General features: G+C 39.4%; 1 protein-coding gene across 1 annotated transcript in view; it reads left to right on the top strand.

Annotated features, from left to right (window-relative positions):
- RPAP3 (RNA polymerase II associated protein 3) overlaps positions 1–24,818 on the top strand; it is a 42,084-nt gene that overhangs the window by 14,634 nt on the left and 2,632 nt on the right. The window contains exons 6-16 of the mRNA XM_066369041.1: positions 981–1,102; positions 1,802–1,872; positions 3,358–3,483; positions 5,066–5,193; positions 10,193–10,314; positions 13,467–13,537; positions 13,653–13,754; positions 20,209–20,447; positions 22,103–22,289; positions 23,516–23,613; positions 24,468–24,568. Coding sequence (XP_066225138.1) covers positions 981–1,102; positions 1,802–1,872; positions 3,358–3,483; positions 5,066–5,193; positions 10,193–10,314; positions 13,467–13,537; positions 13,653–13,754; positions 20,209–20,447; positions 22,103–22,289; positions 23,516–23,613; positions 24,468–24,568 — 1,367 coding nt within the window. The remainder of the gene's footprint in view (positions 1–980; positions 1,103–1,801; positions 1,873–3,357; positions 3,484–5,065; positions 5,194–10,192; positions 10,315–13,466; positions 13,538–13,652; positions 13,755–20,208; positions 20,448–22,102; positions 22,290–23,515; positions 23,614–24,467; positions 24,569–24,818) is intronic.

The following is a 24,818-nucleotide window of genomic DNA, read 5'->3' as shown; positions in this document are numbered from 1 at the left end:
TCAAACCACTCAAGCCACTGGCTGCCAGAGGGGAAGTGGAAGAGAAGGGGAGAGGGAGGGGTAAGAAGCAGAAGGTCACTTTTCTTGTGTGCCCTGACCTGGAATCGAACCCAGGACATCTATACATTGGCTTGTGCTCTATCCACTCAGCCATTGACTAGGGCCACATCTCTCTATTCTTTGCATTTTTTTCTTGCCTATTACTGTAACCATTTCATACTATCTTGAGTTACTTTGGCATTATAATAAGTCTTGGTATTTGGTGTAGGGACTGTTGTTATCCCTACCTTATTATTCAGGAATGTCTTGGGTGTTCTTGATCTTTTTCTTATCAAAATAACTTTTAGAATCATCTTGTGAAATGCCTTGAAAAATACTGTTGGGATTTTGACTACAATTGCTTTGGATTTATAAATTAGTTTGAAGAGAATTTTATTGTTATGTTTTTTGCCATATAGATGAATGTGAAATATCTCCGCTCAAGTCTTCTTTACTATTTTTGAAGACAGTCTTGCAGTTTTCTGCATCTGGGACTTGTACATCTTTTGTTAGATTTGTTTTTTGTGCTGATCTCTAATAAAGTAGCCACCTTGCTAAACAAGTTATTTCTAGCAATGTCTCTAGACTGTTTTGAGTTTTCTAGGTAGACCATCATATCATCTGAGAATGTCAGTTTTGTTCCTCCTTTACAGTCTTTGTAGCTGTTTTTCTTTCTTATGGAACTAAATTACCAGGACCTATAATATAAAAGTGAGAGAAAACAGTGATGGTGGGCATTCTTGTTCTTTGCTTTAAAGGTACTGCTACTTAACATTTCACCATCAAACATTACTGTTTTTTAATAGGCTTACCTACGTAAAAGAGAGGTGGGAAACATTACTTCAGTTGGGAAATTAATCCTCTTTTTGGGAATTTTAGAAAAATTTTGAAGTTTTAGCTTAACAAATTATTTTTATTAACTTTAATTTTTTAAATTACAGGTTTGCTGTTGCTGAATCTGATTATAGTTTAGCAATTGCCTTGAATAGAAGTTATACAAAGGCTTATGCAAGACGAGGTGCTGCTCGATTTGCTTTGCAAAAATTAGAAGATGCCAAAAATGGTATTAATATTTTCTAGGTCATCGTTGTCTAAAGAAATTTGTTAATAATTTAATTTAATAGCTGTTATAAAAGAATATTGGACAATCACAGTTACTAGCTTCAGAGAGCTTTCTATATTTGAATAAAATTCATTTTTATAGTTTAAAGTTTATATTGATACTTTAGAAAAGAATACATTATTTGCCACCTGTTTGACTTTAGTTCATGCTCTCATTCCACTGTGTATTAGCTGTGTGATAAGGGAAGGTTATGTATCTTCTCTGATTTTCAGTTTCTCATGTGTAAAATATGGATGAAAACATCTTATTGGCTCTTGTGAGGCTAGAGGTAATGCATGCACAGCTCTTAATACATTTTTATTTATTTGTAATTTGTAAGCATTTTATTATTCCATATAATTGGTTTGTGTTATATAGTCTGAGTAAGGCTGATATGTAAAAGATTCTGCTGCTTTTTGGTTTTATGATGTACGACTTACAATAGCAAGTGTCCTTCCTGGGGCTGGTAGAAGAAGGTGATCTAACAGGATTTTTCTGTCTTAGGGGAGTGTGAAGAGAACCCAGTAGTCTAATGTTAGTATATCTTAGTTCCCTTTAATTTTGCTGTAGGAGAGTTGCCTATTTGTTACATATGGAAGCAAATGATTATTGTTTTTAAATATATGTTTTTCAAAAATTCTTTTCTTCTGTTTTACTCAGATTATGAAAAAGTATTAGAACTAGAACCAAATAACTTTGAGGCAACAAATGAACTCAGGAAAATTAATCAGGTAAGCTAGTTATTTAAATTAGGTGAATTACTTATTACCTTATTTGATGATGTAAGGCTTTTTATTTTTAAAAAAGACTGTACTATAGATTAACATAGATATTTTTCTTATTTATTTATTTTTTTTAAGTAAAAAGAGGGGAGATACACTCCCACATGCACCCCAACCAAGATCCACCCAGCAACCCCCGACTGGGGCTGGTGCTTGAATCAATGGAGCTATTTTAGCACCTGAGGCCAATGTGCTCAGACCAACCAAGCCATCCTCAGCACGCGGGGCCAATGCTAGAACCAATCAAGCCACTGGCTGAGGGAGAGAAAGAGGGAGTAAAGGGGGAGGTGTAAGGGGAGAGAAACAGATGGTCACTTCTCCTATGTGCCCTGATTGGGAATTGAACCTGGGATGTTCATATGATGGATGAATACTCTGTCCACTGAGCCAGCCAGCCAGGGCTACTAATTTTCATAACAGTAAGAGTATATTTATTATTTAAATGTCAAATTTGCTATCAAATGGTACTGAACAGTTACATATTTCTTTCACTTTTCTGTTGAATCAGTTATAATTATTTTGCCATCTGAAGAAACTTTGAGAAAAAAAGTGACACTGATTGTGGAAAATCTTTTAAATATTGCTATTATTTATTGCATATAAAATCTTTTTTTGTGTGTGTGTGTGTTTTTCTGAAGTTGGAAATGGGGAGGCAGTCAGACAGACTCCCGCATAAGCCCTACCAGGATCCACCCGGCATGCTCACCAGGGGGCGATGCTCTGCCCATCTGGGACGTTGCTCTGTTGCAACCAGAGCCATTCTAGTGCCTGAGGCAGAGGCCACAGAGCCATCCTCAGCGCCTGGGCCAACCTTGCTCCAATGGAGCCTTGGTTGCTGGAGGGGAAGAGAGAGACAGAGAGGAAGGAGAGGGGGAGGGGTGGAGAAGCAGATGGGCGCTTCTCCTGTGTGCCCTGGCTGGGAATCGAACCTGGGACTCCTGCACGCCAGGCCGGCGCTCTACAACTGAGCCAACTGGCCAGGGCCACACATAAAAACTTTTGATAAATGTATCAACTTGAATATAATTGTGAGCTATATTGTGTATTTTTTTATTTTGTCCTAAATTATTACAGATAATGACTATGAGTATTAAATCTACGAAATTTGGTGATGTGGTCTTAATTACCTATTTCACTTTTGGAAATAGTTCCTAGAACAGTACCTGGCCTGTGTAGAAATTCAGTAAAGATCTGTTGAATAAATAAATGAACACCTACCTTTAGTGGATACTATTTATTTTAATTGGAATAAGATGCACATTAAATTTATTATAGTATTTTGCTTTTTATTTTAATAAGTAGACTTTGAATTGGTAAATATATTTTGTGAATTGTGGCAGAAATTCTAGTATATTTGAGTAATTTAATATTTTAGAGTTAAATTATGTGTGCATCTTGCATTACTTGTATTTGTTTAGCTGCTTTGTCTTCTAGGCTTTAACATCCAAAGAAAACTCACACCCAAAGGAAGCTGACACAGTGATTATGTCAACTGAAGGACAGAAAAAACAAACTGAAGAGCAACGGAATAAGCAGCAGGCCATTTCAGAGAAAGATCTGGTAACCCAGAGGAATTCCAACATATATGTGTTTTGCTGAGCTTACTTTTATTTTCTTATGTATCAGTTAAGTTTCTGTTTTTTATATTAAAATTCCTTTTTAGTAGGAACTGAAAATTAAATATAAAACATCTGGAGCCTACTAATTCAAAATGAGAGTAATTGGTGACTTAATACATAATTTTATAAAAATTTAATTGTAGGGAAAAATTTAATTTTGAGCATTTTAACATGTATACATATTTATATGTAGTTATAAATTGAACAGAAATTATATTTTATTATTTATATAATTTTTTTCATTAGTTTACACAGAACTATTTCTAATCAAAATTTCCAATAGAAATCTTGAGTTGAGATTCAATTTTTTATATATATCTTTTCATGGGTCCACAGAGGACTGCTAATAAATACTGTCATGGAATGATTATTGATTGCGATTATACCTCACTTTAATTATAAATATTACAGTGAAATATAGTATACAGCTTTTTTTTTTTTTTTTTAGTGAGGGGAGGAGGGAGATAGTGAGACAGACTCCCACATGCGCCCTGAGCAATATCTACCTATTGACCCCATATGCTCAAATAAACAGAGCTCTTTTTAGCACCTTAGGCTGATGAGCTTGGACCAACCAAGCTACTGGCTGTGGGAGGGGAAGAGAGAGAAGGGTGAGAGTGAAGCAGGTGGTCATTTCTCTTGTGTACCCTGACCAGGAATCAAACTGGGGACATCTAGCCTGATCAGGTGGTGGCGCAGTGGATGGAGCGTCTGACTGGGATGTGGAGGACCCAGGTTCGAGATCCCAAGGTCGCCAGCTTGAGCGCGGGCTCATCTGGCTTGAGCAACAAAAAAAAAAGCTCACCAGCTTGGTCCCAGGTCGCTGGCTCGATCAAGGGATGACTTGGTCTGTTGAGGCCCATAGTCAAGGCACATATGAGAAAGCAATCAATGTACAACTAAGGTGTCGCAACGAAAAACTGATGATTGATGCTTCTCATCTCTCTGTTCCTGTCTGTCCCTATCTATCCCTCTCTCTGACTTTCTCTGTCCCTGTTAAAATAACAAAACAAAATAAAAAAACTGGGGACATCCATATTTCGGGCTGACGCTCTATCCACTGAGCCATCTGGTCAGGGCTATCTAGTATACACATTTTAATACAATTTAAAATTATCCTGTGTTTAGATATACGCATTTTACTGAGGAGTGAGTTCTTTTACAAAAGTTATTTTTACAGCTTCTAATATAACTAAATATTACAACATTTGGGCCTGTATTTATTAAAATGTGCTTTTAAATTTGTTTTATTTAATTCTTAATTAGAATCATGGTTAAGCTAGAAAATAAGAGTAGTATACATTTTTTTTTTAGTACTGAAGAGAACAACACCATTTTATAAAACAACCCAAACTAACAGATTCTAAAAGATATATCATGGACTAGATTTTCAACAATTAAAATATACTTTATTTATATATTAAATTGATGAGTATTCTTGCAGTGTTTCTTAAGATTTGAATTTTTTTAACTAATCTTGTGCATATGTTTTTATTCTTCTTCACTTCTTTCTAAAATGATAGGGGAATGGATTTTTCAAAGAGGGAAAATATGAAAAAGCAATTGAATGCTATACTCGAGGGATAGCAGCAGATGGTGCTAATGCCCTTCTTCCAGCTAACAGAGCAATGGCCTATCTGAAGATTCAGAAGTAAGTATTGAATACATATAGTGCTTTTCAGGTTGAAAATTAAATTTACCATAAATTGGTATATGGCTAAATATTTACTCTTAAGCATTAAAGTTAAAAGGAGAGACAGAAAGAGAGCGTGTATGTTTTTTATTATAGTACCTTTTAAGTACATTTAGCTCTTGTAATAGTTGTCCACTCCCAGTAGTCAGGCATTATACAGTTTAACACTTTTTAAGTTGCTTTATGCATATTATTCTGAATTTAGTGACTTGAAAATTATTTTTAACCTATTAGAATCCTTTGGAGAAAGTCTTATGTGGAAGTATTTTTTTGTATACTTTTATATTACATGTATTCTATATGTGTACACACACACACACATATAACAAAAGGAAGTTGCTATCCTTGAAATTGCTAACTGTGACTATGCAACTAAAACTTGGTCCTGTGATATTCACCAGCTGCTTCTGGACGCACTCAGGGTCTCTAGGTTGGGCAGTCAGCATTATAATACCTGATGGCAGAAACTATTTCTTATATTTCTTTCTATCTTGTAATAATACTTCACACACTAGTGACAAAATTTAAAAAAAAAATACTATAAATAGGAATTTTAAACTTTTATTTTTTTTTCTGAAGTTGGAAACGGGGAGGCAGTCAGACAGACTCCCGCATGCGCCCGACCGGGATCCACCCGGCACGCCCACCAGGGGCGACGCTCTGTTGTAACCAGAGCCATTCTAGCGCCTCTGAGCCTTGGCTGTGGGAGGAGAGGAGAGAGATAGAGAGGAAGGAGAGGGGGAGGGGTGGAGAAGCAGATGGGCGCTTCTGTGTGCCCTGGCCTGGAATTGAACCTGGGACTCCTGCACGCCAGGCCGATGCTCTACCACTGAGCCAAGCGGCCAGAGCTGGAATTTTAAACTTTTTTGTGCTATGGACCCCTTTTGGCTTCATTGTGAACCTTTCTCAAAATAATTTTTAAATGTTTACTTTTAGGATTATACTGGAAATTAATTATATTGAAATTAGTTTTAAAAATATTAAAATTTTTGATATAGTTCTATACCTATATCTTTTTTTTTGTATTTTTCTGAAGCGAGAAACTGGGAGAGACAGACAGACTCCTGCATGCGCCCGACCGGGATCCACCTGGCATGTCCACCAGGGGGCGATGCTCTGCCCCTCTGGGGCATCTCTCTGCCATGACCAGAGCCACTCTAGCGCCTGGGGCAGAGGCCAAGGAGCCATCCCCAGCGCCCGGGCCATCTTTGCTCCAATGGAGCCTTGGCTGCGGGAGGTGAAGAGAGAGACTGAGAGGAAGGAGAAGGGGAGGGGTGGAGAAGCAAATGGGTGCTTCTCCTATGTGCTCTGGCCGGGAATCAAACCCGGGGCTTCCACACTCCAGGCCGACGCTCTACCACTGAGCCAACCGGCCAGGGCCTATATACCTTTTTATAAAAATCTTTGGTCTTCTGATTAATGAATCAGTCCACATTACTTTATTTTTATTGATTGATTGATTTTAAAGGAGAGACAGAGAAGGGGGGAGGAGGAGGAAGCATCAACTCCCATATGTGCCTTGACCAGGTAAGCCCAGGGTTTTGAACCGGTGACCTCGCGTTCCAGGTTGATGCTTGACCCACTACGCCACCACAGATCAGGCCCCTATATACTTTTTTTTAAAACACTACATAATGAGAGACTACATTTAAAATATAGGCAAGATAAAGTTAAAATTTTTTTAAAGACATTAACATAAAGGTTTTAATAAGGACACTAGACTTTGGGGTGATCTTTGACACATCTTCTACATACTGATTAAGTATTAAGTGTGGATAAAGAGTGCTCAGAAAGAAACACTGATGATTATATTACAAGTGTGATAGTATATGACTTCATTGTTTGGCATCTGAGTGACTACTAGAAATAGAGTTGTCCAGTTGTTGGCTAGCTCTTTCAGAGGAGACCCTATTTTGTGCTGGTCCATGAAAGAGTTAACCATCCTGTTGTTGTGGGCCTATAATCTTATATAGCATCAGGGTGGTTAACTCTTTCTCAGACCAGCACTAAATTTCTGGTGGATTGGCAGTGGTCAGCGGTAGTTGAAAACCACTGATCTACAGTTACAATTGAAAGGAAGCGAAGTTGCCTGACCAGGCAGTAGCGCAGTGGATAGAGCGTCGGACTGGGATGCGGAGGACCCAGGTTCGAGTCCCTGAGGTCACCAGCTTGAGCACAGGCTCATCTGGTTTGAGCAAAGCTCACCAGCTTGGACCCAAGGTCGCTGGCTTGACTAAAGGGTCACTCGGTCTGCTGTACAGCCCCACGGTCAAGGCACATACGAGAAAACAGTCAATGAACAACTAAAGTGCCACAACGAAAAACAGATGATTGATGCTTCTCATCTCTCTCTGTTCCTGTCTGTCTGTCCCTATCTATCCCTCTGTCTCTGTAAAAAAACAAACAAAAAACCAGTGAAGTTTAATTTAAAAGTTAGTGAAAATAAGAATGTAATATTTTTTCCACCAAAGTTTTTAGATCTCACAGGGTCTTGTTAGGAACCCATGTCGTAGAAGTAAAATTTGGTTATTAAACCTCATTGAAACTAATAGACATAACTAGAGATACACTATTTTGATTAGTCAGAGTAAAGAATTTTTTTTTTGCTATTCAAGAACTATGTATGATTTAAAAATTGTAAGACCTGGATTCTTAGGTTTAACTAATGCTAAGAATAATAACCTTCTAATAGGTGAGAGATAAAATCTACATTGAGAGCTCTAGTTTACTGTAATATTTCATTTTTTTAATTGATAATCACATTAGGATATTATAGCAAGTTAATGGTGTTTTAAATTACATGTGATTCTTATTTGTATTTTTTTCTAGTGTATCTTTTAGATTCACACTTAATACAGAAGTTTTCTCTACCATATGGTGACTTTTCAGACATTACAGACTAGCTGAGGAATATCAAAAGGGGCAGCTTTCCAAACAGGAATTGGAACTGAACTGAGATCTAAAGGGTTAGTCTGTTAGAGAGGTGAGAAAACAGGTCAAGTGTCCCGCTCACTGGAGGTTCAAAGTCTCGGGGTGGAAAATTTCATAGTAACTTCTGGAGAGGGCAGGTGGTCAATACTTTGGCTGTTATGCAAGGGATAATGACAAGGACAAGGCTGGAGGGTCAGTCAGGCCCCTGACTTGGTTCTACAAAGGAGCTTGACTTTATCTTGGGAAGTGTGGGGGCTATGCAGGTGTCATGAATGAGAGAAGGATCAATCAGTCAGGTAGGAAATATGTTGGTAAAGGCATAGAAACATATACACACAGACATATTCTTTTCCTTGTTGAAAATAAATTAATTCATAGATGTTTAAGTTCATTAGAAAATCAATGAGTCTTGTTTTGAGGATGGGGGTGGTATTCATTTAGATCACCAGGGGTCCCCAAACTTTTTACACAGGGGGCCAGTTCACTGTCCCTCAGACCGTTGGAGGGCTGGACTATAAAAAAACTTTGAACAAATCCCTATGCACACTGCACATACCTTATTTTAAAGTAAAAAAACAAAATGGGAACAAATACAATATTTAAAATAAAGATCAAGCAAATTTAAATCAACAAACTGACCAGTATTTCAATGGGAACTATGGGCCTGTTTTTGGCTAATGAGATGGTCAACGTGCTCCTCTCACTGACCACCAATGAAAGGTGCAGCGAGGGCCGGATAAATGGCGTCGGGGCTGCATGTGGCCCGCGGGCCATATTTTGGGGACCCCTGATTTAGACCTTAGGGAGAATGGTAATCACAGGAGATTTTTTCTTTATTTTTTTCTTCCTTTTCAAGTGAGAGGTGGGGAGATAAAGAGACAAACTCCCGCATGCAGCCCAACTTGGATCCACCCGGCAGCCCCCATCTGGGGCCAATTTGCTGCCCATTTGGGGCCATGCTCACATGCTCAAAAACTGAGCTATTTTTAATGCCTGAGGCTCCTTGGAGCCATTCTCAGCACCTAAGGCTGATGCACTCAAACTAGTTGAGCAATGGCTGCAGGACTGAGGAGAGAGACAGAGGAGGCGGAGGGGTAGGGGTGGAGAAGCAGAGGGTTGCCTCTCCTGTGTGCCCTGACCAGGATTTGAACCTGGGACATCCCCATGCCAGGCTAATGCTCTACTTCTGAGCCAACTGTCTGGGGCCAGGAAGTCTTTAAAAAAAGTACTTTTATTATGAAACTTTTCAGACTTCCATAAAAGTATTATAATATGGTCCATGTACCAAGTCATCTTGTTTCAAAAAGCCATACTTATTTTGGTCATATTTGTTTCAGGTTTTTTTCCCCCTGAATTATTGTAAATAGTTGTAGACATGACATTTCATCCCTAAAGAATAATTTGTAAAGCACAGTACTGTTATCATACTGAATAAATTCACAGTAATTCATTAATGCTGTCAATATATAGGAAAGTCTCAATTTTCTGTGGTTTAGCTTAGCTCTGTGATTTGAGAGCAGTACCAGGTCAGACTGAGCTGATTGTTGGTTGCATGCCTGAGTAGAATTTATGAAAAGCGTCAGGTAATGTATTTTATATATATCCTCACATATACAATGTTATGTGTGGATTGTTTTTCTTTAAGTGATATGGACTATAGATAAATACAAAGTTTTATTAGAAAATTAATGCCACTTACGATTGCTAATGTAGTGCACGTGCATATTGAGAGATGGACAGGAGGTAGACTGCCAGCAGTGCTGGTCTTTTCTCTGCCCTGCCCATATTCTACCATCCTAGTGCCACCCTCTTCTGACTGTCCCTTAATCTGGTACCTTCTCCCTCCTTAGCAGATGATTCCAAGATTTGGTGAGAATATAAAATTTTACAATCATTTTTCCCTCAAACACAGATTTGGGGGTTGGTAATTGAAATTATATGCATGCTTTTTTATTAGGAATTCAGTTTATATCAAGTTTTTTTATAGGCCGCATTTTTGCAGTTGGTAATTGTATTATGTTTAAAGATATGAAGAGGCTGAAAAAGACTGCACACAAGCAATTTTACTAGATGGCTCATATTCTAAAGCTTTTGCCAGAAGAGGAACTGCAAGAACATTTTTGGGAAAGTTAAATGAGGCCAAACAAGGTATGACTTTTTATAACAGTAGGCACCTATTTCTCCTGACAAGACTCCCAATTTATAAAGCAGAGATTTGTGTAGCCTTCTCATGGTTCAGGGATACATACACAACTTAGAGAAGTATATTTTCTTCCACGGTTTAGATCATGAATAGGTTTGTAGATTTGAAGGAATACAGTTTCCGTAGTAGACCTGATTATATTTTGATAGCATATAGAACAATCTGGCTAGTTGCCAATCAAAATTAGTGAAAGATTTGAATTGTAGGTGAAAATGAAAAAAGCAAGAAGAGGCAAGAATGATAAGGAAGGGAAATCAGCAACTAGGGATAGAGGATAATGTGAAATTTGTAATGATGCACCCATCTTTTTTTTGATACTAGTTTTTTTACTTTTCCATAATCTCTTTTAGGTATTTATTAGTCTTTGAAGAACCAGTTTGTCTCTATTGCATGTTTTGTTTTGTTTTTTTCTGGTCTTGATTTTCTTCCTCCAATTGTCTTTAGGTTTAATTTGTTGCTTTTTGAAGTTATTTATTTTATTTTATTTTTTTAGTTCATTGATTTTAGAGAGAGAAGCATTGATTTGTCTCACTTATTTATGCTTTCATTGGTTCTTTTTCTTTTCTTTTTTTTAAGTGAGAGAAGGGGAGATAGTGAGACAGACTTCTGCATGCACCCTGACTGGGATCTACCCAGCAACACCCGTCTCGGACTGATGCTTGAATCACCCAAGCTATTTTTAGTGCCTAAGGCCAAAATTCAAACCACAGTTGAGCTATCCTCAGTTCCCAGGGCCAATGCTCAAACCAGTCCAGCCACTGACTGCGGGAGGGGAGAGGAAGAGGGAGAGAAGCAGGTGGTCACTTCTGTTGTGTGTCCTGACTGGTAATTGAACCCAGGACATCCATACACTGGGCCAGTACTCTATCCACTTAGCCAACCAGCCAGGTCCGTTGGTTGATTCTTGTTATGTGTCCTAACCAGGGATTGAACCTGCAACCTTGATATATCGGTTCAGTGCTCTAACCAACTGAGTTACCTCTAAATTCTTTTGTATTTTTCTGAAGCTGGAAATGGGGAGAGACAGTCAGACAGACTCCCGCAGGCGCCCAACCGGGATCCACCCGGCACGCCCACCAGGGGCGATGCTCTGCCCACCAGGGGGCGACGCTCTGCCCCCCCCCCCCCCGTGTCGCTCTGTTGCGACCAGAGCCACTCTAGCGCCTGGGGCAGAGATCAAGGAGCCATCCCCAGCGCCCAGGCCATCTTTGCTCCAGCGGAGCCTCGGCTGCGGGAGGGGAAGAGAGAGACAGAGAGTAAGGAGAGGGGGAGGGGTGGAGAAGTAGATGGGCGCTTCTCCTGTGTGCCCTGGCCGGGAATCGAACCCGGGACTCCTGCACGCCAGGCCGACGCTCTACCACTGAGCCAGCTGGCCAGGGCCCTCTAAATTCTTAACATCAATACTGAGATAGTTGATTTTCAATCTTTTTTACTTTCCTGATACATGTATTTAAGTCTGTCAGTTTCTCTCTAAGCCTGGCTTCAGCTGTAGCCCATGCATTTTTTCATATGATAAACCACACATAGCATAAAATGTACTGTTCTAACCATTTTTAAGTGTAGTGGCATCGAGTACATTTCCCTTGTTGTGCAACCATCACCACTATCTGTCTCCAGAACCTTTTTATCATTTTATTCTGAAAACTACTTGTTAAACAGTTACTTCACATTTCCCTCTTTCTGCAGGCCCTGATAACCACCATTCTACCTTCTGTCCTTGAATAGAATATGACTATTCTAGGTACAGTCGTTCCTCATCTTATCGCGAGGATTAGGTTCCAGAACCCCCCATGATAGGCGAAAGCTGTGAAGTTGCGACCTTATATTTATTATTTATATGTATTTTAAGTCTTTATAAACCCTCCCCCCACTCTTATAAACCTTTCCCACACTCTTATAAACACTTCCTATGCTCTTAAACACTTTCTACTCTCTTAAACCTACGTAATTTTAACAACATATATGCTTCGTATTTTATTTCAATTTAATATTTTAATATCTTTTAATATTTTATTTTATTTTATTTTTTTTTTCATTTTTCTGAAGCTGGAAACAGGGAGAGACAGTCAGACAGACTCCCGCATGCGCCCGACCGGGATCCACCCGGCACGCCCACCATGGGGCGATGCTCTGCCCACCAGGGGGCGATGCTCTGCCCCTCCAGGGCGTCGCCATGTTGCGACTAGAGCCACTCTAGCGCCTGAGGCAGAGGCCACAGAGCCATCCCCAGCGCCCGGGCCATCTTTGCTCCAATGGAGCCTTAGCTGCGGGAGGGGAAGAGAGAGACAGAGAGGAAAGCGCGGCGGAGGGGTGGAGAAGCAAATGGGCGCTTCTCCTGTGTGCCCTGGCCGGGAATCGAACCCGGGTCCTCCGCACGCTAGGCCGACGCTCTACCGCTGAGCCAACCGGCCAGGGCATCTTTTAATATTTTTATGTTCAGTTTTTTAGGCTAGAAAATGCTTATTTTACTGCAAAAATAATTAAAATTATAAATATAAAATACCTATATATACTACAAAATCACTCAATATAGCAAAAAATCCACAATACAAAATTAGATATATACAATTTAAAATTCCAGAATACAGTGAGACTGCAGAAAGTGAACTGCGATATGGCGAGGGACGACTGTACTTCATATAAGTAGAATCATACAGTAATTTGACCTTTTGTGTCTGTCTTATTTCACTTAGTATAAGTCTTCAAGGTTCATCTCTGCTATAACATGTATCACAATTCAGTTCCTTTTTACGGCTATTGAAGGATAACTCCGTTATATGGAATTATCTTCATTCTGTTTGACATTTAGTGAGTTATACCGTCACTTGTTAAAAGAGTGTAGCTTTGGTTGGTTAGATGACCTTTAGGCCTCAGTTGTATCATCTGTTAAGTGGGGTTATAATGAAGGATACTTGAGAATTCTTACAAAGAATAGCATTCAGTAAATGTTAGTCCTTATTATTGCCCAATTGTTTCCAAGCATCTGAGTAAAACTTCTTGAGATAAACATGGGGTTACTAAACTAACTAAATATATTATCCTGAACTTTATAAAGTATTTTCATTAATTTATTATATTTCTTAAAAATTCACCTTAGATTTTGAAACTGTTTTACTTTTGGAACCTGGAAATAAGCAAGCGGTAACTGAACTTTCCAAAATTAAAAAGGTAATATTCTTTTTCACCAAAATATGCTTTTATTTTTGCAACATAAACACATTTGTTTGTTGCTTAATTAACTTGAGAATATTTTTATGGTCAAAGTTACAAATTTATTTTTAAGGAATTAATTGAGAAAGGGCACTGGGATGATGTCTTTCTTGATTCTACTCAAAGGCAAAACGTGATAAAACCCACTGATAATCCACCTCATCTTGGTTCAACTGTAAGTAAACATTTTTGTTTTTTTCCTTGCTATTTTAGTGTCTGTGATATGAATAAGAGTTGGAAACAAATTACTGAATTATAATCTCTTAAAAGAGGAACAACACATTCACACCCACCATGGCAAGCCTACCACACAGCAGCCCTACAAGGTGATTACCCAGCAAATCTTCAGTGCTAAGGAAGCCACACCCAACAAACTTTCCCCTTCTACCTGTATACCCCAGGTCACCTGCATTGCCAACTGGCCATGATATGCCACCAAGTGGATGATGACCACAAAGGGGCATTATTCCTTATGATTCCTGAACCAAAAATGATGATTGAAGAAACATACACAGAAGAACTAACACTTACGAGTCACTGATACCAAGCACAAGCAATCCAGTGCCTCACCTGAGAGTGTGTCCAGCAGTAAGGAATAGTGTAATCACTCAGCCAATGAGTATTTATAGTATGTTATAGAATTAAAGGAACCCTGGCCAGTTGGCTCAGCAGTAGAGCGTCGGCCTGGCATGTGGATGTCCTGTGTTCAATTCCCATTCAGGGCACACAGGAGAAGCAACTGTTTGCTTTTCCACCCCTCCACCCTCCCTTCTCTTTCTCTCTCTCTCTCTCTTCCTCTCCCACAGACATGGCTTGGTTTGGAGCAAGTTAGTCCGAGGCGCTGAGGATGGCTTCATGGCCTCGCCTCAGACACTAAAATAGCTCGGTTGCTGAGCACTGGAGCAACAGCCCCATATGGGCAGAGCATCGCCACATAGGGGGCTTGCCAGGTGGACCCCAGTTGGGATGCATGTTGGATCTGCCTTCTCACTTCTCACTCAAAAATTTTAAGTAAATAAATTAAAGGGATCAATAAGCAACTTGGAAAAATCTTTTGAAATGCAGCTTCGAGTTATTGAAACTAAAATTGACAAATTGCAAAATGATGTAGCCTTCATGCATTCAAGGTCTATGCAAGGTATACCGTTGTCACCATGCTTACAACCTAACAGGTTACAAATCCTGAGGAAGAATTCAAGAACACTTGGACTTGGAAGGAGTGGTTCTGAACTTAGCTCTGATAAATGAAAGAAAGGGAAAAAAATCTCATAAATCTCTTCCTGGCCCTGGCCGGTTGGCTCAGCAGTAGAGCGTCGGCTTGGCGTGCGGGGGACCCGGGTTCGATTCCCGGCCAGGGCACATAGGAGAAGCGCCCATTTGCTTCTCCACCCCCACCCCCTCCTTCCTCTCTGTCTCTCTCTTCCCCTCCCACAGCCAAGGCTCCATTGGAGCAAAGATGGCCTGGGCACTGGGGATGGCTCCTTGGCCTCTGCCCCAGGCGCTAGAGTGGCTCTGGTCGCAACAGAGCGACGCCCCGGAGGGGCAGAGCATCGCCCCCTGGTGGGCAGAGTGTTGCCCCTGATGGGCGTGCCGGGTGGATCCCGGTCGGGCGCATGCGGGAATCTGTCTGACTGTCTCTCCCTGTTTCCAGCTTCAGAAAAATTGAAAAAAACAAAAACAAAAAACTCTTCCTGAGGCCATTTTTAGAATGTTTTAAAAATATGTTTTAGGAGTATTGGAACAAAATTGGGGAAAATTGAGCTATGTAGAGTTCTAGGACCTTTTTTTTTAAAAAATTTTATTTATTTAAGAGAGGGGGAGAGAGAGAGAGAGAGAGAGAGAGAAGGTGGGGAGGAGCTGGAAGCATCAACTCCCATATGTGCCTTGACCAGGCAAGCCCAGGGTTTCGAACTGGTGACCTCAGCATTTCCAGGTCGACGCTTTATCCACTGCGCCACCACAGGTCAGGCACTAGGATCTTTTTAAGTGCCTTCAATTTAAACTATAAAGCTAAATATTTCCACATTATTTTCTGATAAAGGAATTTGAAGGAGTTTTACTTTTGGTGGTAATTAGAAATTTTCTATTACTATTCTTATTTGAAATTAGGATTGTTTTTAATTCTATGTTTAAATTTTTTTCTTAAGTAGAAGTGGGGAGGCAGAGAGACAGACTCCCACATGCACCCCAATGAGCATCCACATGGCAAGCCCACTAGGGGGTTATGCTCTACCCACCTGGGACTGTTGCTCGGCAACTGAGCTATTTTTAGCACCAGAGGCAAGACCATGGTGCATATGGAGCCATCCTCAGCGCCTGGGGCCACGGGGCCAACTTTCTCCAATGTAACCATGGCTGCAGGAGAGGAAGAGAGAGAGAAGGGAGAAGGGCCCTGTGTGCCCTGACCAGGAATCAAACCTGGAATGTCGATATGCCAGGCCAGCGCTCTACCACTGAGCCAACCGCCAAGGGCCAAGAGTTAGGATTATAATAGTCTTGGATCTTGTGTGAGGTTACATCTAAAATCTTGTATAGGCAGGATTATATGTGCTGTACATTGTTTTTGGTATACCATACTGATTTTCATTAAATCTAACAAAGCCAAGTTTTTTCCTGCTAATATTAGAACAAAAAGAATAGCTGGCATGAATTCAGCAGTTTATTTTGTGCTAAACTTTAAAAATTGAATTAATTTAAGACAAATGTATAATGTGACTCTAAGGTAGTTTCCAACATTGGTATATTAAAACATATATAAATGAAAAAATATATGTATCTATATAATATATAAATTTTTGTATAACTACCGCGCGCTAACCAATTGCGCCACTGGAGCATGCTTTTATATATATAAATTTTTGAAAGAAAATACATACAGAAAAGTATACAAGATAAATTAAGATTTAGAGAATAGCCCTGGCCGGTTGGCTCAGCGGTAGAGCGTCGGCCTAGCGTGCGGAGGACCCGGGTTCGATTCCCGGCCAGGGCACACAGGAGAAGCGCCCATTTGCTTCTCCACCCCTCCGCCGCACTTTCCTCTCTGTCTCTCTCTTCCCCTCCCGCAGCCAAGGCTCCATTGGAGCGGGGATGGCCCGGGTGCTGGGGATGGCTCCTTGGCCTCTGCCCCAGGCGCTAGAGTGGCTCTGGTCGCAATATGGCGACGCCCAGGATGGGCAGAGCATCGCCCCCTGGTGGGCAGAGCGTCGCCCCATGGTGGGCGTGCCGGGTGGATCCCGGTCGGGCGCATGCGGGAGTCTGTCTGACTGTCTCTCCCCGTTTCCAGCTTCAGAAAAATGAAAAAAAAAAAAAAAAAAAAAAAAAAAAAAAGATTTAGAGAATAATTAAAGTGAATCCCCGTGAAACCATCAACCAAGTTAAAAAATTGAAAAGCATCAGCACCCCAAAATTTCCCTGCATGCCCTGCACTGACTATGATTCCCTCCCTGTGCCCTATAATTAACTATTATGCATGGATATTGCTTTGACAGAAATAACAATTTTATAAGAAATCAGAGCAGATATTTTTTTCTTCTTTTTTACATAGAAAGTGAAATAATGTTTATTTTGCCAAGTTCATATTTCAGGTTAGTAGCAGATGGAGGAATCCTTGGTTTAGTACTTCCAGTGTTCTTGTGATATTACTCTTAAATTTTCTGTTACTTGTTTCTATTACTTGTTTCATGTGCCAGGCATAAATCTAGTTGCTTTCATACATTATATTTATTTGTAATTTTACTTTTTTAAATAAAAGTGATTAAATATTTAATTACATATCACTGAGACTTCTACATCTTTGTATGACTAATTCACAGGTTTTAAAAAAACCTTTACCAGATTTTGCTGTCATAATTATAAAGACATTACCTTTATAATTGCCTAAATCAGATATCGGTATATGTACAGTAATATTTCAGGCCATATACCTTTAGCAGCTTTTATAAAATTGTTTGGTTCTCTTCTCCCTCACTTTAAAAATCAACTTATATTAATAGTTGTGAAAATGCCACATGAATTTTAGTCTCTTGTGACAGAATCTTAAAATAGAACACCTCTATGAAATGAGAGGTTTGGGTAAACCACTCTATAAATGATTCATGACAAACAAAAGTTGTTATCCTACTGAGAAGGGGAAAGGCTGTTTATTTTTATAAGTTTGTATTATAAAAATATGGGTATTTATTTCAAAAATAGAAGGTGTAGTTTGTCATAATACTTTTTAAAGTTGATTTGAGCCCTGCTTTATAAATTTTGAAATCTTAGGCAAATTACCCAATCCCTGTGTGATCCTTACTTTTTCTCAAATTGAGAATACCTTACTTTTTCTCAAATTGAGAATACCTCACAGATTAGTTGAGATCAAAGGAATAATGTCCTTTAATGCTAAGGCAGTGTCTGATGAAACAAATGTTACTTTTCTTTCTAGTTACATAATTGTAAGTCTCTCTTATCACTGAGGAAATTGGTCAGGAGGTAGGCCAGAGGGTAGCCTGTGCTTCAGGGCTGGCAGCCTGGGAGTACTTTTTGCAAATCTGCAGAGAGTGTGTGGGAGACCAGTGAAGTGTATCAGCTAAGGTAGGGCCGGGGACTCCCTGATAGGGTGGTAGTTAATGCAAGTTTTTCCAGCTTTCTTGGTCTCGCTAAAATAATTTTTCATTTTTCTGTTTTCTCATATTGAAACTTCACCTTTCTGGCCCTGGCTGGTTGGCTTAGCGGTAGAGTGTCGGATTGGCATGTGGAAGTCTGGGATTTGATTCCCAGTCAGGCCACACAGGAGAAGCGCCCATCTGCTTCTCAACTCTTCCCCCTCTTCCTCTCCTGCAGCCAAGACTCCATGGGAGCAAAGTTTGCTGGGGCGCTGAGGATGGCTCCATGGCCTCCGCCTCAGGCATTAGAATGGCTCCTGCAGGAACAGAGCATCGCCCCAGATGGGCAAATCATTGCCCCCTGGTGGGCATGTGGGGTGGATATGGTCGGGCACATGCGGGACTCTGTCTGACTGCCTCCCCGCTTCTAACTTGGGAAAAATTCAAAAAACAAATAAATAAAAACTTCACCTTTCTATTTGATCCTTAGCCTCCCCCCCCTCTTTCCCTTTATTCTTATTTCTTTTTTTTTCTTGAAATGGCCGTAATAAAGAGCTAAGTAAAATGTCATTCTTCCAAATTTTAATTTTTAAAAAGTAATGAATTGAACCTGTCATATCTTTCTGTGAATTTCTCTGTAGTGTTATCTTTTGAGTTTTCCTCCTGTTAGCAGCACACTGTCATTCCCATCCCCCCAGACATCAGTAGTAGCCTTCAGCAGCTCTCAGTACCCACTGCTCTGTGATTAATGGAGATGATCTACTAGGAAACTTGTTAATTAGGATCATGCTTACATATCTTTTATCAGTGAAAGGATTTGGTGTTAAATGATACTGTATTGATATTATTTAGTAATTATTGCCTGTCTGTCAAATTTTAGTCTTGATCAATATCTTGATAGAAAACTATTGATGATAGTTATCAACAAAGTAGAGGTCTTAGCTTAATATGACTGTCCTTTAAAATACAACTGCTAACAGGATTCTTTTAACAAATTTGCTAATGGCTTTCTTATTTATGTGTACTGATCCAGTAACAATTGTTCCCAACGGATGTTAGCTATGCCAATAGAATGTCTGGTTTTAACACTGAATTTCATATATATCAAAAGTTTTTATATTTATAACTTTCTGATTTACACTTCAGCTCTACAACTGAATTGAACACTTAGAGCATACTGAAGAAAGTTTTTCATTAAAAATAAGAGTACTATCTATATATAAAGTTTAGAAGAAATTGAAAATGTTTGACACTTGTAATGATTGAAATGGGGATGCAATTTATTTTATTAAATTATAAACCATTATTTTGGCCAAGTACTTACTGAGTTTGTGAATATTGTTTGGCAAACCTTTAATCCTGGGCTGGTTTTATCCAGTTACTATTTATATAGAAAACATACTTAGGTTTGAATGTTGGTCTGTTTCATACTGAACTTTGGTTATTACCTGACCTTGTTCTTCTTGCCTTCAGTCAGCCCACAATATTGTAGTAAGTTTGGTCGTTTTTGTTTTTTTTTTTTTTGGCTTGATTGCCTCTAGGACAAAGTCCAGACTCCTTGACCTGGCTCACAGGTGCCTTTACACGCTGTTTTTAAGGAGCCTTTTAGGCTTTGTCTCTATCACTTCTCCCCTTGCACCAGCCCCACTGGACTCACCTGCTTTTCACTGACCATAATCATTCTTCCACACTGCCATCTTTGTGTGCTCTTTCTGGGAAGTCTGCTGAGGCCAGTGATGATCTACCTTCCTCCGTGTTCTCTTACAGTTCTGTGCTTTCCCCTTTTGTGGTGTGTATCCCATTGCCTTGTATTTATTTATATATATGTACATCTTCTCTCCCCCCATTTAGAACTGCATACACTAAGTACTATGCATCTTTCTATTTGTATTCTCTGAGTACAACTCCTAAGTCTGTCTAGCCGTCAAATTGACTTTACTTGTAAATGGAATATTGGCTGTAAGAACACTGCAATCTTTTAATTTGCAACCCTAAAATAGAAAACCTGTATGTGTTGATTTAAGGAATTGATTTTAATTATTTTAGAAACCACTCAAGAAGGTTATTATTGAAGAAACTGGTAATTTGATACAGACTATTGATGTGCCAGATAGCACTACTGTTGCTGCCCCGGAGAGTAATCCTGTTAATCTGGCAAATGCCATAGCAACCGCAGGCACTGCAAGTAAGAAGAATTCAAGCCAGGATGACTTTTTGCCTACAAGTGATATTCCAAAAGCAAAAGTGTTGAAAATAGAAGAAACCAGTGATACTTCAGCCCTGCAGTAAGTAGGATTTGTTAATTCCACTAGAAAATTGTTATTATCAATGAGAGTTTGGGTTTGTATTTATCACTATAATTTTTTTGAATTGTCAACCTTCATATTCTAATTTTTCTATTTTATTTATTCTTACTCTTCAGAGATGTTTTACATAAGAAATGATAATTCTTTACCATAGAGGGAATTGAAAGAGGATAAGACATTGTCTTTAACAAACTGATTTTGTTCAGTTTCTTAGAACATCAGTGTATTGTTTCATTGTTAATTTGGCAAAAAAAGATTTTTTAAAAGGAAGCATCTAAAAATGTAGAATTCAGACATTAACATTATTCCAGTCATTCATATTTAAGATGATTTGTGGGCTGTTTAAATTTATTTGGAATTTTAAAAAATATTCACATATTTTCTTAATGATGAGAATATAAAAGATATTGACTAGATTTTATTTTAGAGTATTGAAACTTGATTCATATATTCTTGCATTGCACTCAATAATCCTATTAGGTAGTTTTAAAAAATTTTTGAATTTTAGTAGTTCTGTTTAAAGTGTTAGTATGGATTGTGGGAAACTAGGTTGTAGTTTTTTTGTTTTGTTTTGTTTTTATTTATTTTTTGAGGGAGGGAACAGACAGGGACAGACAGACAGGAAGGGAAAGAAATGAGAAGCATCACCTTGTAGTTGCAGCACCTTAATTGTTCCTTGATTGTCTTTTCATATATGCCTTGTTTTGGGTGTGGGGAAAGGCTCCAGCCAAGTCAATGACCCTTTGCTCAAGCCAGCAACCTTGGGGTTATATCTATGATCCCACATTCAAGCCAGTGAGCCTGTGCTTGAGCTAGCAACCTCGGGGTTTCAAACCTGGGTCCTCAGCATCCCAGGCCGACACTGTCCACTGCCACCACCTGGTCAGGCAGGCTGTTTTGGTTTTATTTTTAAGGAGGAAGCATTTCTTCCTTCTCAGAATATCTTTCTTGAAATTCATAATTGAGATTTCTGAAAGGCTGAATTGGAAGTATATGTGATGTAAATGCAGTGTATAGAACAGGGGTCCCCAAACTACGGCCCGCGGGCCACATGCGGCCCCCTGAGGCCGTTTATCCGGCCCCCGCCGCCCTTCCGGAAGGGGCACCTCTTTCATTGGTGGTCAGTGAGAGGAGCATAGTTCCTATTGAAATACTGGTCAGTTTGTTGATTTAAATTTACTTGTTCTTTATTTTAAATATTGTATTTGTTCCCATTTTGGTTTTTTTACTTTAAAATAAGATATGTGCAGTGTGCATAGGGATTTGTTCATGTTTTTTTTTATAGTCCGGCCCTCCAACGGTCTGAGGGGCAGTGAACTGGCCCCCTGTGTAAAAAGTTTGGGAACCCCTGGTATAGAAATAGTGTGCTCAAAATGTGGCCAGGTTAATAGCCCACAGATGAGAATAGTCATGTGTAGCATGTGAAAATTTACAGAGGCATACATAATCTGTCTTGTGAAATACACATATGTGTATATTGTTTTTTTTATAAACCTGTTGTTTTCAATATAAATAGATAATACAACATTAGTAAAATCAGAAAAGTAAAAATCTCCATTGATGTTGTCTTATGTAAGCTTTGACTGATTTTGGTTCTTTTCAGTTGTTTGACTGATGTCTCTGAAATATTTCAGCCCTCAAGTTAATTTGAAACAGGATGTATGTCAGTATTTCAGTGAGAAGATTTCTATAGAGGTAGACAGAACACCTGCTCAGTTTATGCCAACTGCTCTTCCTCTAGTTCCTGCCAACTCATTCCAGCTTGAATCTGACTTCAGACAACTGAAAAGTTGTCCTGATATGTTATATCAGTATTTGAAGGTAAGAAAGAGGAAGCTAGTAGTTCTATTGTAAATAAAAGGTTAAAGAACATCTTTGTCATTATGTGATAATAGTGTTTTACTTGTTTTTTTGTATATTATGATTATAGAAAATGCTCTTATCCTTTGCCTGACACATATATCAGCCTAGCCAGAACATTTTAAATATTTACAGCCAGGGAACCTGTGTAAATAGATTCTGTTTTAAATTCTCTTCTCTAAAGATAATTTACCTGGTTTCATATATCATAACTTCAACTTAATTTTTTTTTTTTTTTTTTGTATTTTTCTGAAGCTGGAAACGGGGAGAGACAGTCAGGCAGACTTCCGCATGCGCCCGACCGGGATCCACCCAGCACGCCCACCAGGGGGCGACGCTCTGCCCACCAGGGGGCGATGCCCCTCCGGGGTGTCGCTCTGTTGTGACCAGAGCCACTCTAGCGCCTGGAGCAGAGGCCAAGGAGCCATCCCCAGCGCCTGGGCCATCTTTGCTCCAATGGAGCCTCGCTGCGGGAGGGGAAGAGAGAGACAGAGAGGACGGAGAGGGGGAGGGGTGGAGAAGCAGATGGGCGCTTCTCCTATGTGCCCTGGCCGGGAATTGTACCTGGGACTTCTGCACGCCAGGCCGACGCTCTACCACTGAGCCAACCTGCCAGGGCCTCAACTTAATTTTTCCTCTTCAAGATGGGGAAAAGAAGATGGGGAAAGAAGTTAAAATACATTGACTGCCTTCTTTGTGTCAAGTAATGCTTGCAATATTTAGGCAGTCATTCTGAAAATGAGCTTTCATTTGCTTTAAGAATCAAATCATATGAAATTTACCAAATAATGAATTAACATAGTTTTTCTCTGGAATAATTATAGTAATAATCCTTTATAATTATGCAGTATACAGTTATTTCCAAATACAGTATCTTATGTAATTTTACTTTTTAAACTCTATTTTTATTGCTCCTTGAGAGCTCTCAAGTTTCCAGTCTTTCTTAGGGCGGTGGACCACTATCTATCTGTTCATGAGGTTTTTTTCTGACTTGTACAGAGTGATTATCTTGTAGTTCTTTGAACCTTCTTTCTTCTGTCAATTACATTTCGGTGTGGCCCTCCCCCTATTCATTATGTACTAATGCTTATTGTTATTCATTACTATTCACCTAAGCAATTATTATATAAGTAATTTATAGGTGAATGTTGCCATAATTTAATTTTCTAACTCTTATTTTTTCCAAGAAAATTGAACCATCCTTGTATCCTAAGTTGTTTCAGAAAAATTTAGATCCAGATGTATTCAACCAAATCATTAAAATTCTGCATGACTTTTACATTGAGTAAGTTGAATTTTTTAGTTATACTTTCATTTTGTTGTGCTATTCTATTTCTAGTGGTATGGGAAATTCATTTTATTACTACTTTCTATATAGCAAAATTAGCTCTCTAGTAAATTTTACAGTTGCAGAAGTTGGAAAGAGATGATGCATGCAAGCAGTAATAAGGGAAATGATTAGGAGGAAAAAGAACTTTGATATTTTTTTTTTTTTCATTTTTCTGAAGCTGGAAACAGGGAGAGACAGTCAGACTCCCGCATGCGCCCGACCGGGATCCACCCGGCATGCCCACCATGGGGCGATGCTCTGCCCACCAGGGGGGCGATGCTCTGCCCACCCTGGGCGTCGCTATGTTGCGATCAGAGCCACTCTAGCGCCTGAGGCAGAGGCCACAGAGCCATCCCCAGCGCCCGGGCCATCTTTGCTCCAATGGAGCCTTGGCTGCGGAAGGGGAAGAGAGAGAGAGGAAAGCGCGGTGGAGGGGTGGAGAAGCAAATGGGCGCTTCTCCTGTGTGCCCTGGCCGGGAATCGAACCCGGGTCCTCCGCATGCTAGGCCGACGCTCTACCGCTGAGCCAACCGGCCAGGGCGAACTTTGATATTTTTTTTTTGGAAAAAAGTAGGGTATGTAAGTGGCAAGTGGTAGAGCAGATTAATAACATCTGTGCTAAGCCCCACATATGAGAATATTATAATTTCTTTAGTTGACTTGATACATTTCTTCATTTGGGCACTTAAAGATAGTATTCAGGAAGAAGACAAAGACCTTATTTATATATAACTAGTAATATTGTGTTAGTAAAGAATTAAATGAGCTACTTTTAATGGGCCATTTGTTTCACATTTGGTTTATTTCAGGCGAGAAAAGCCATCACTCATCTTGGAAGTTTTACAAAGGCTTTCTGAACTGAAAAGGTTTGAAATGGCAGTAATGTTTATGTCAGAACCTGAGAAAAAGAGTAAGTTCTGTGTAGAGAGCTTTTCCATATCTCTTTATTCTTACATTGTTTATTTTTTAATCAAATGATAAACATTTGTTGAATGTTTATTATGTCCAAAGTACATATGATTAAATTTAAATTAATTATAAAATTAAATAAAATTAAAATTTTTAATCCTGACAATGACAATTTGAGGTATTGGTATGATGACATTCAGCTGTTACAAAGGAGGAAACTGAGGCAAAGGGAGATAAGTAATGTGATCAAT

This window comes from Saccopteryx leptura, chromosome 2 (assembly GCF_036850995.1).
Source record: "Saccopteryx leptura isolate mSacLep1 chromosome 2, mSacLep1_pri_phased_curated, whole genome shotgun sequence".
Lineage (NCBI taxonomy): Eukaryota > Metazoa > Chordata > Mammalia > Chiroptera > Emballonuridae > Saccopteryx > Saccopteryx leptura.
The sequence above is the reverse complement of the archived record's forward strand: the minus strand, read 5'-3'. Positions and strand labels throughout refer to the sequence as shown.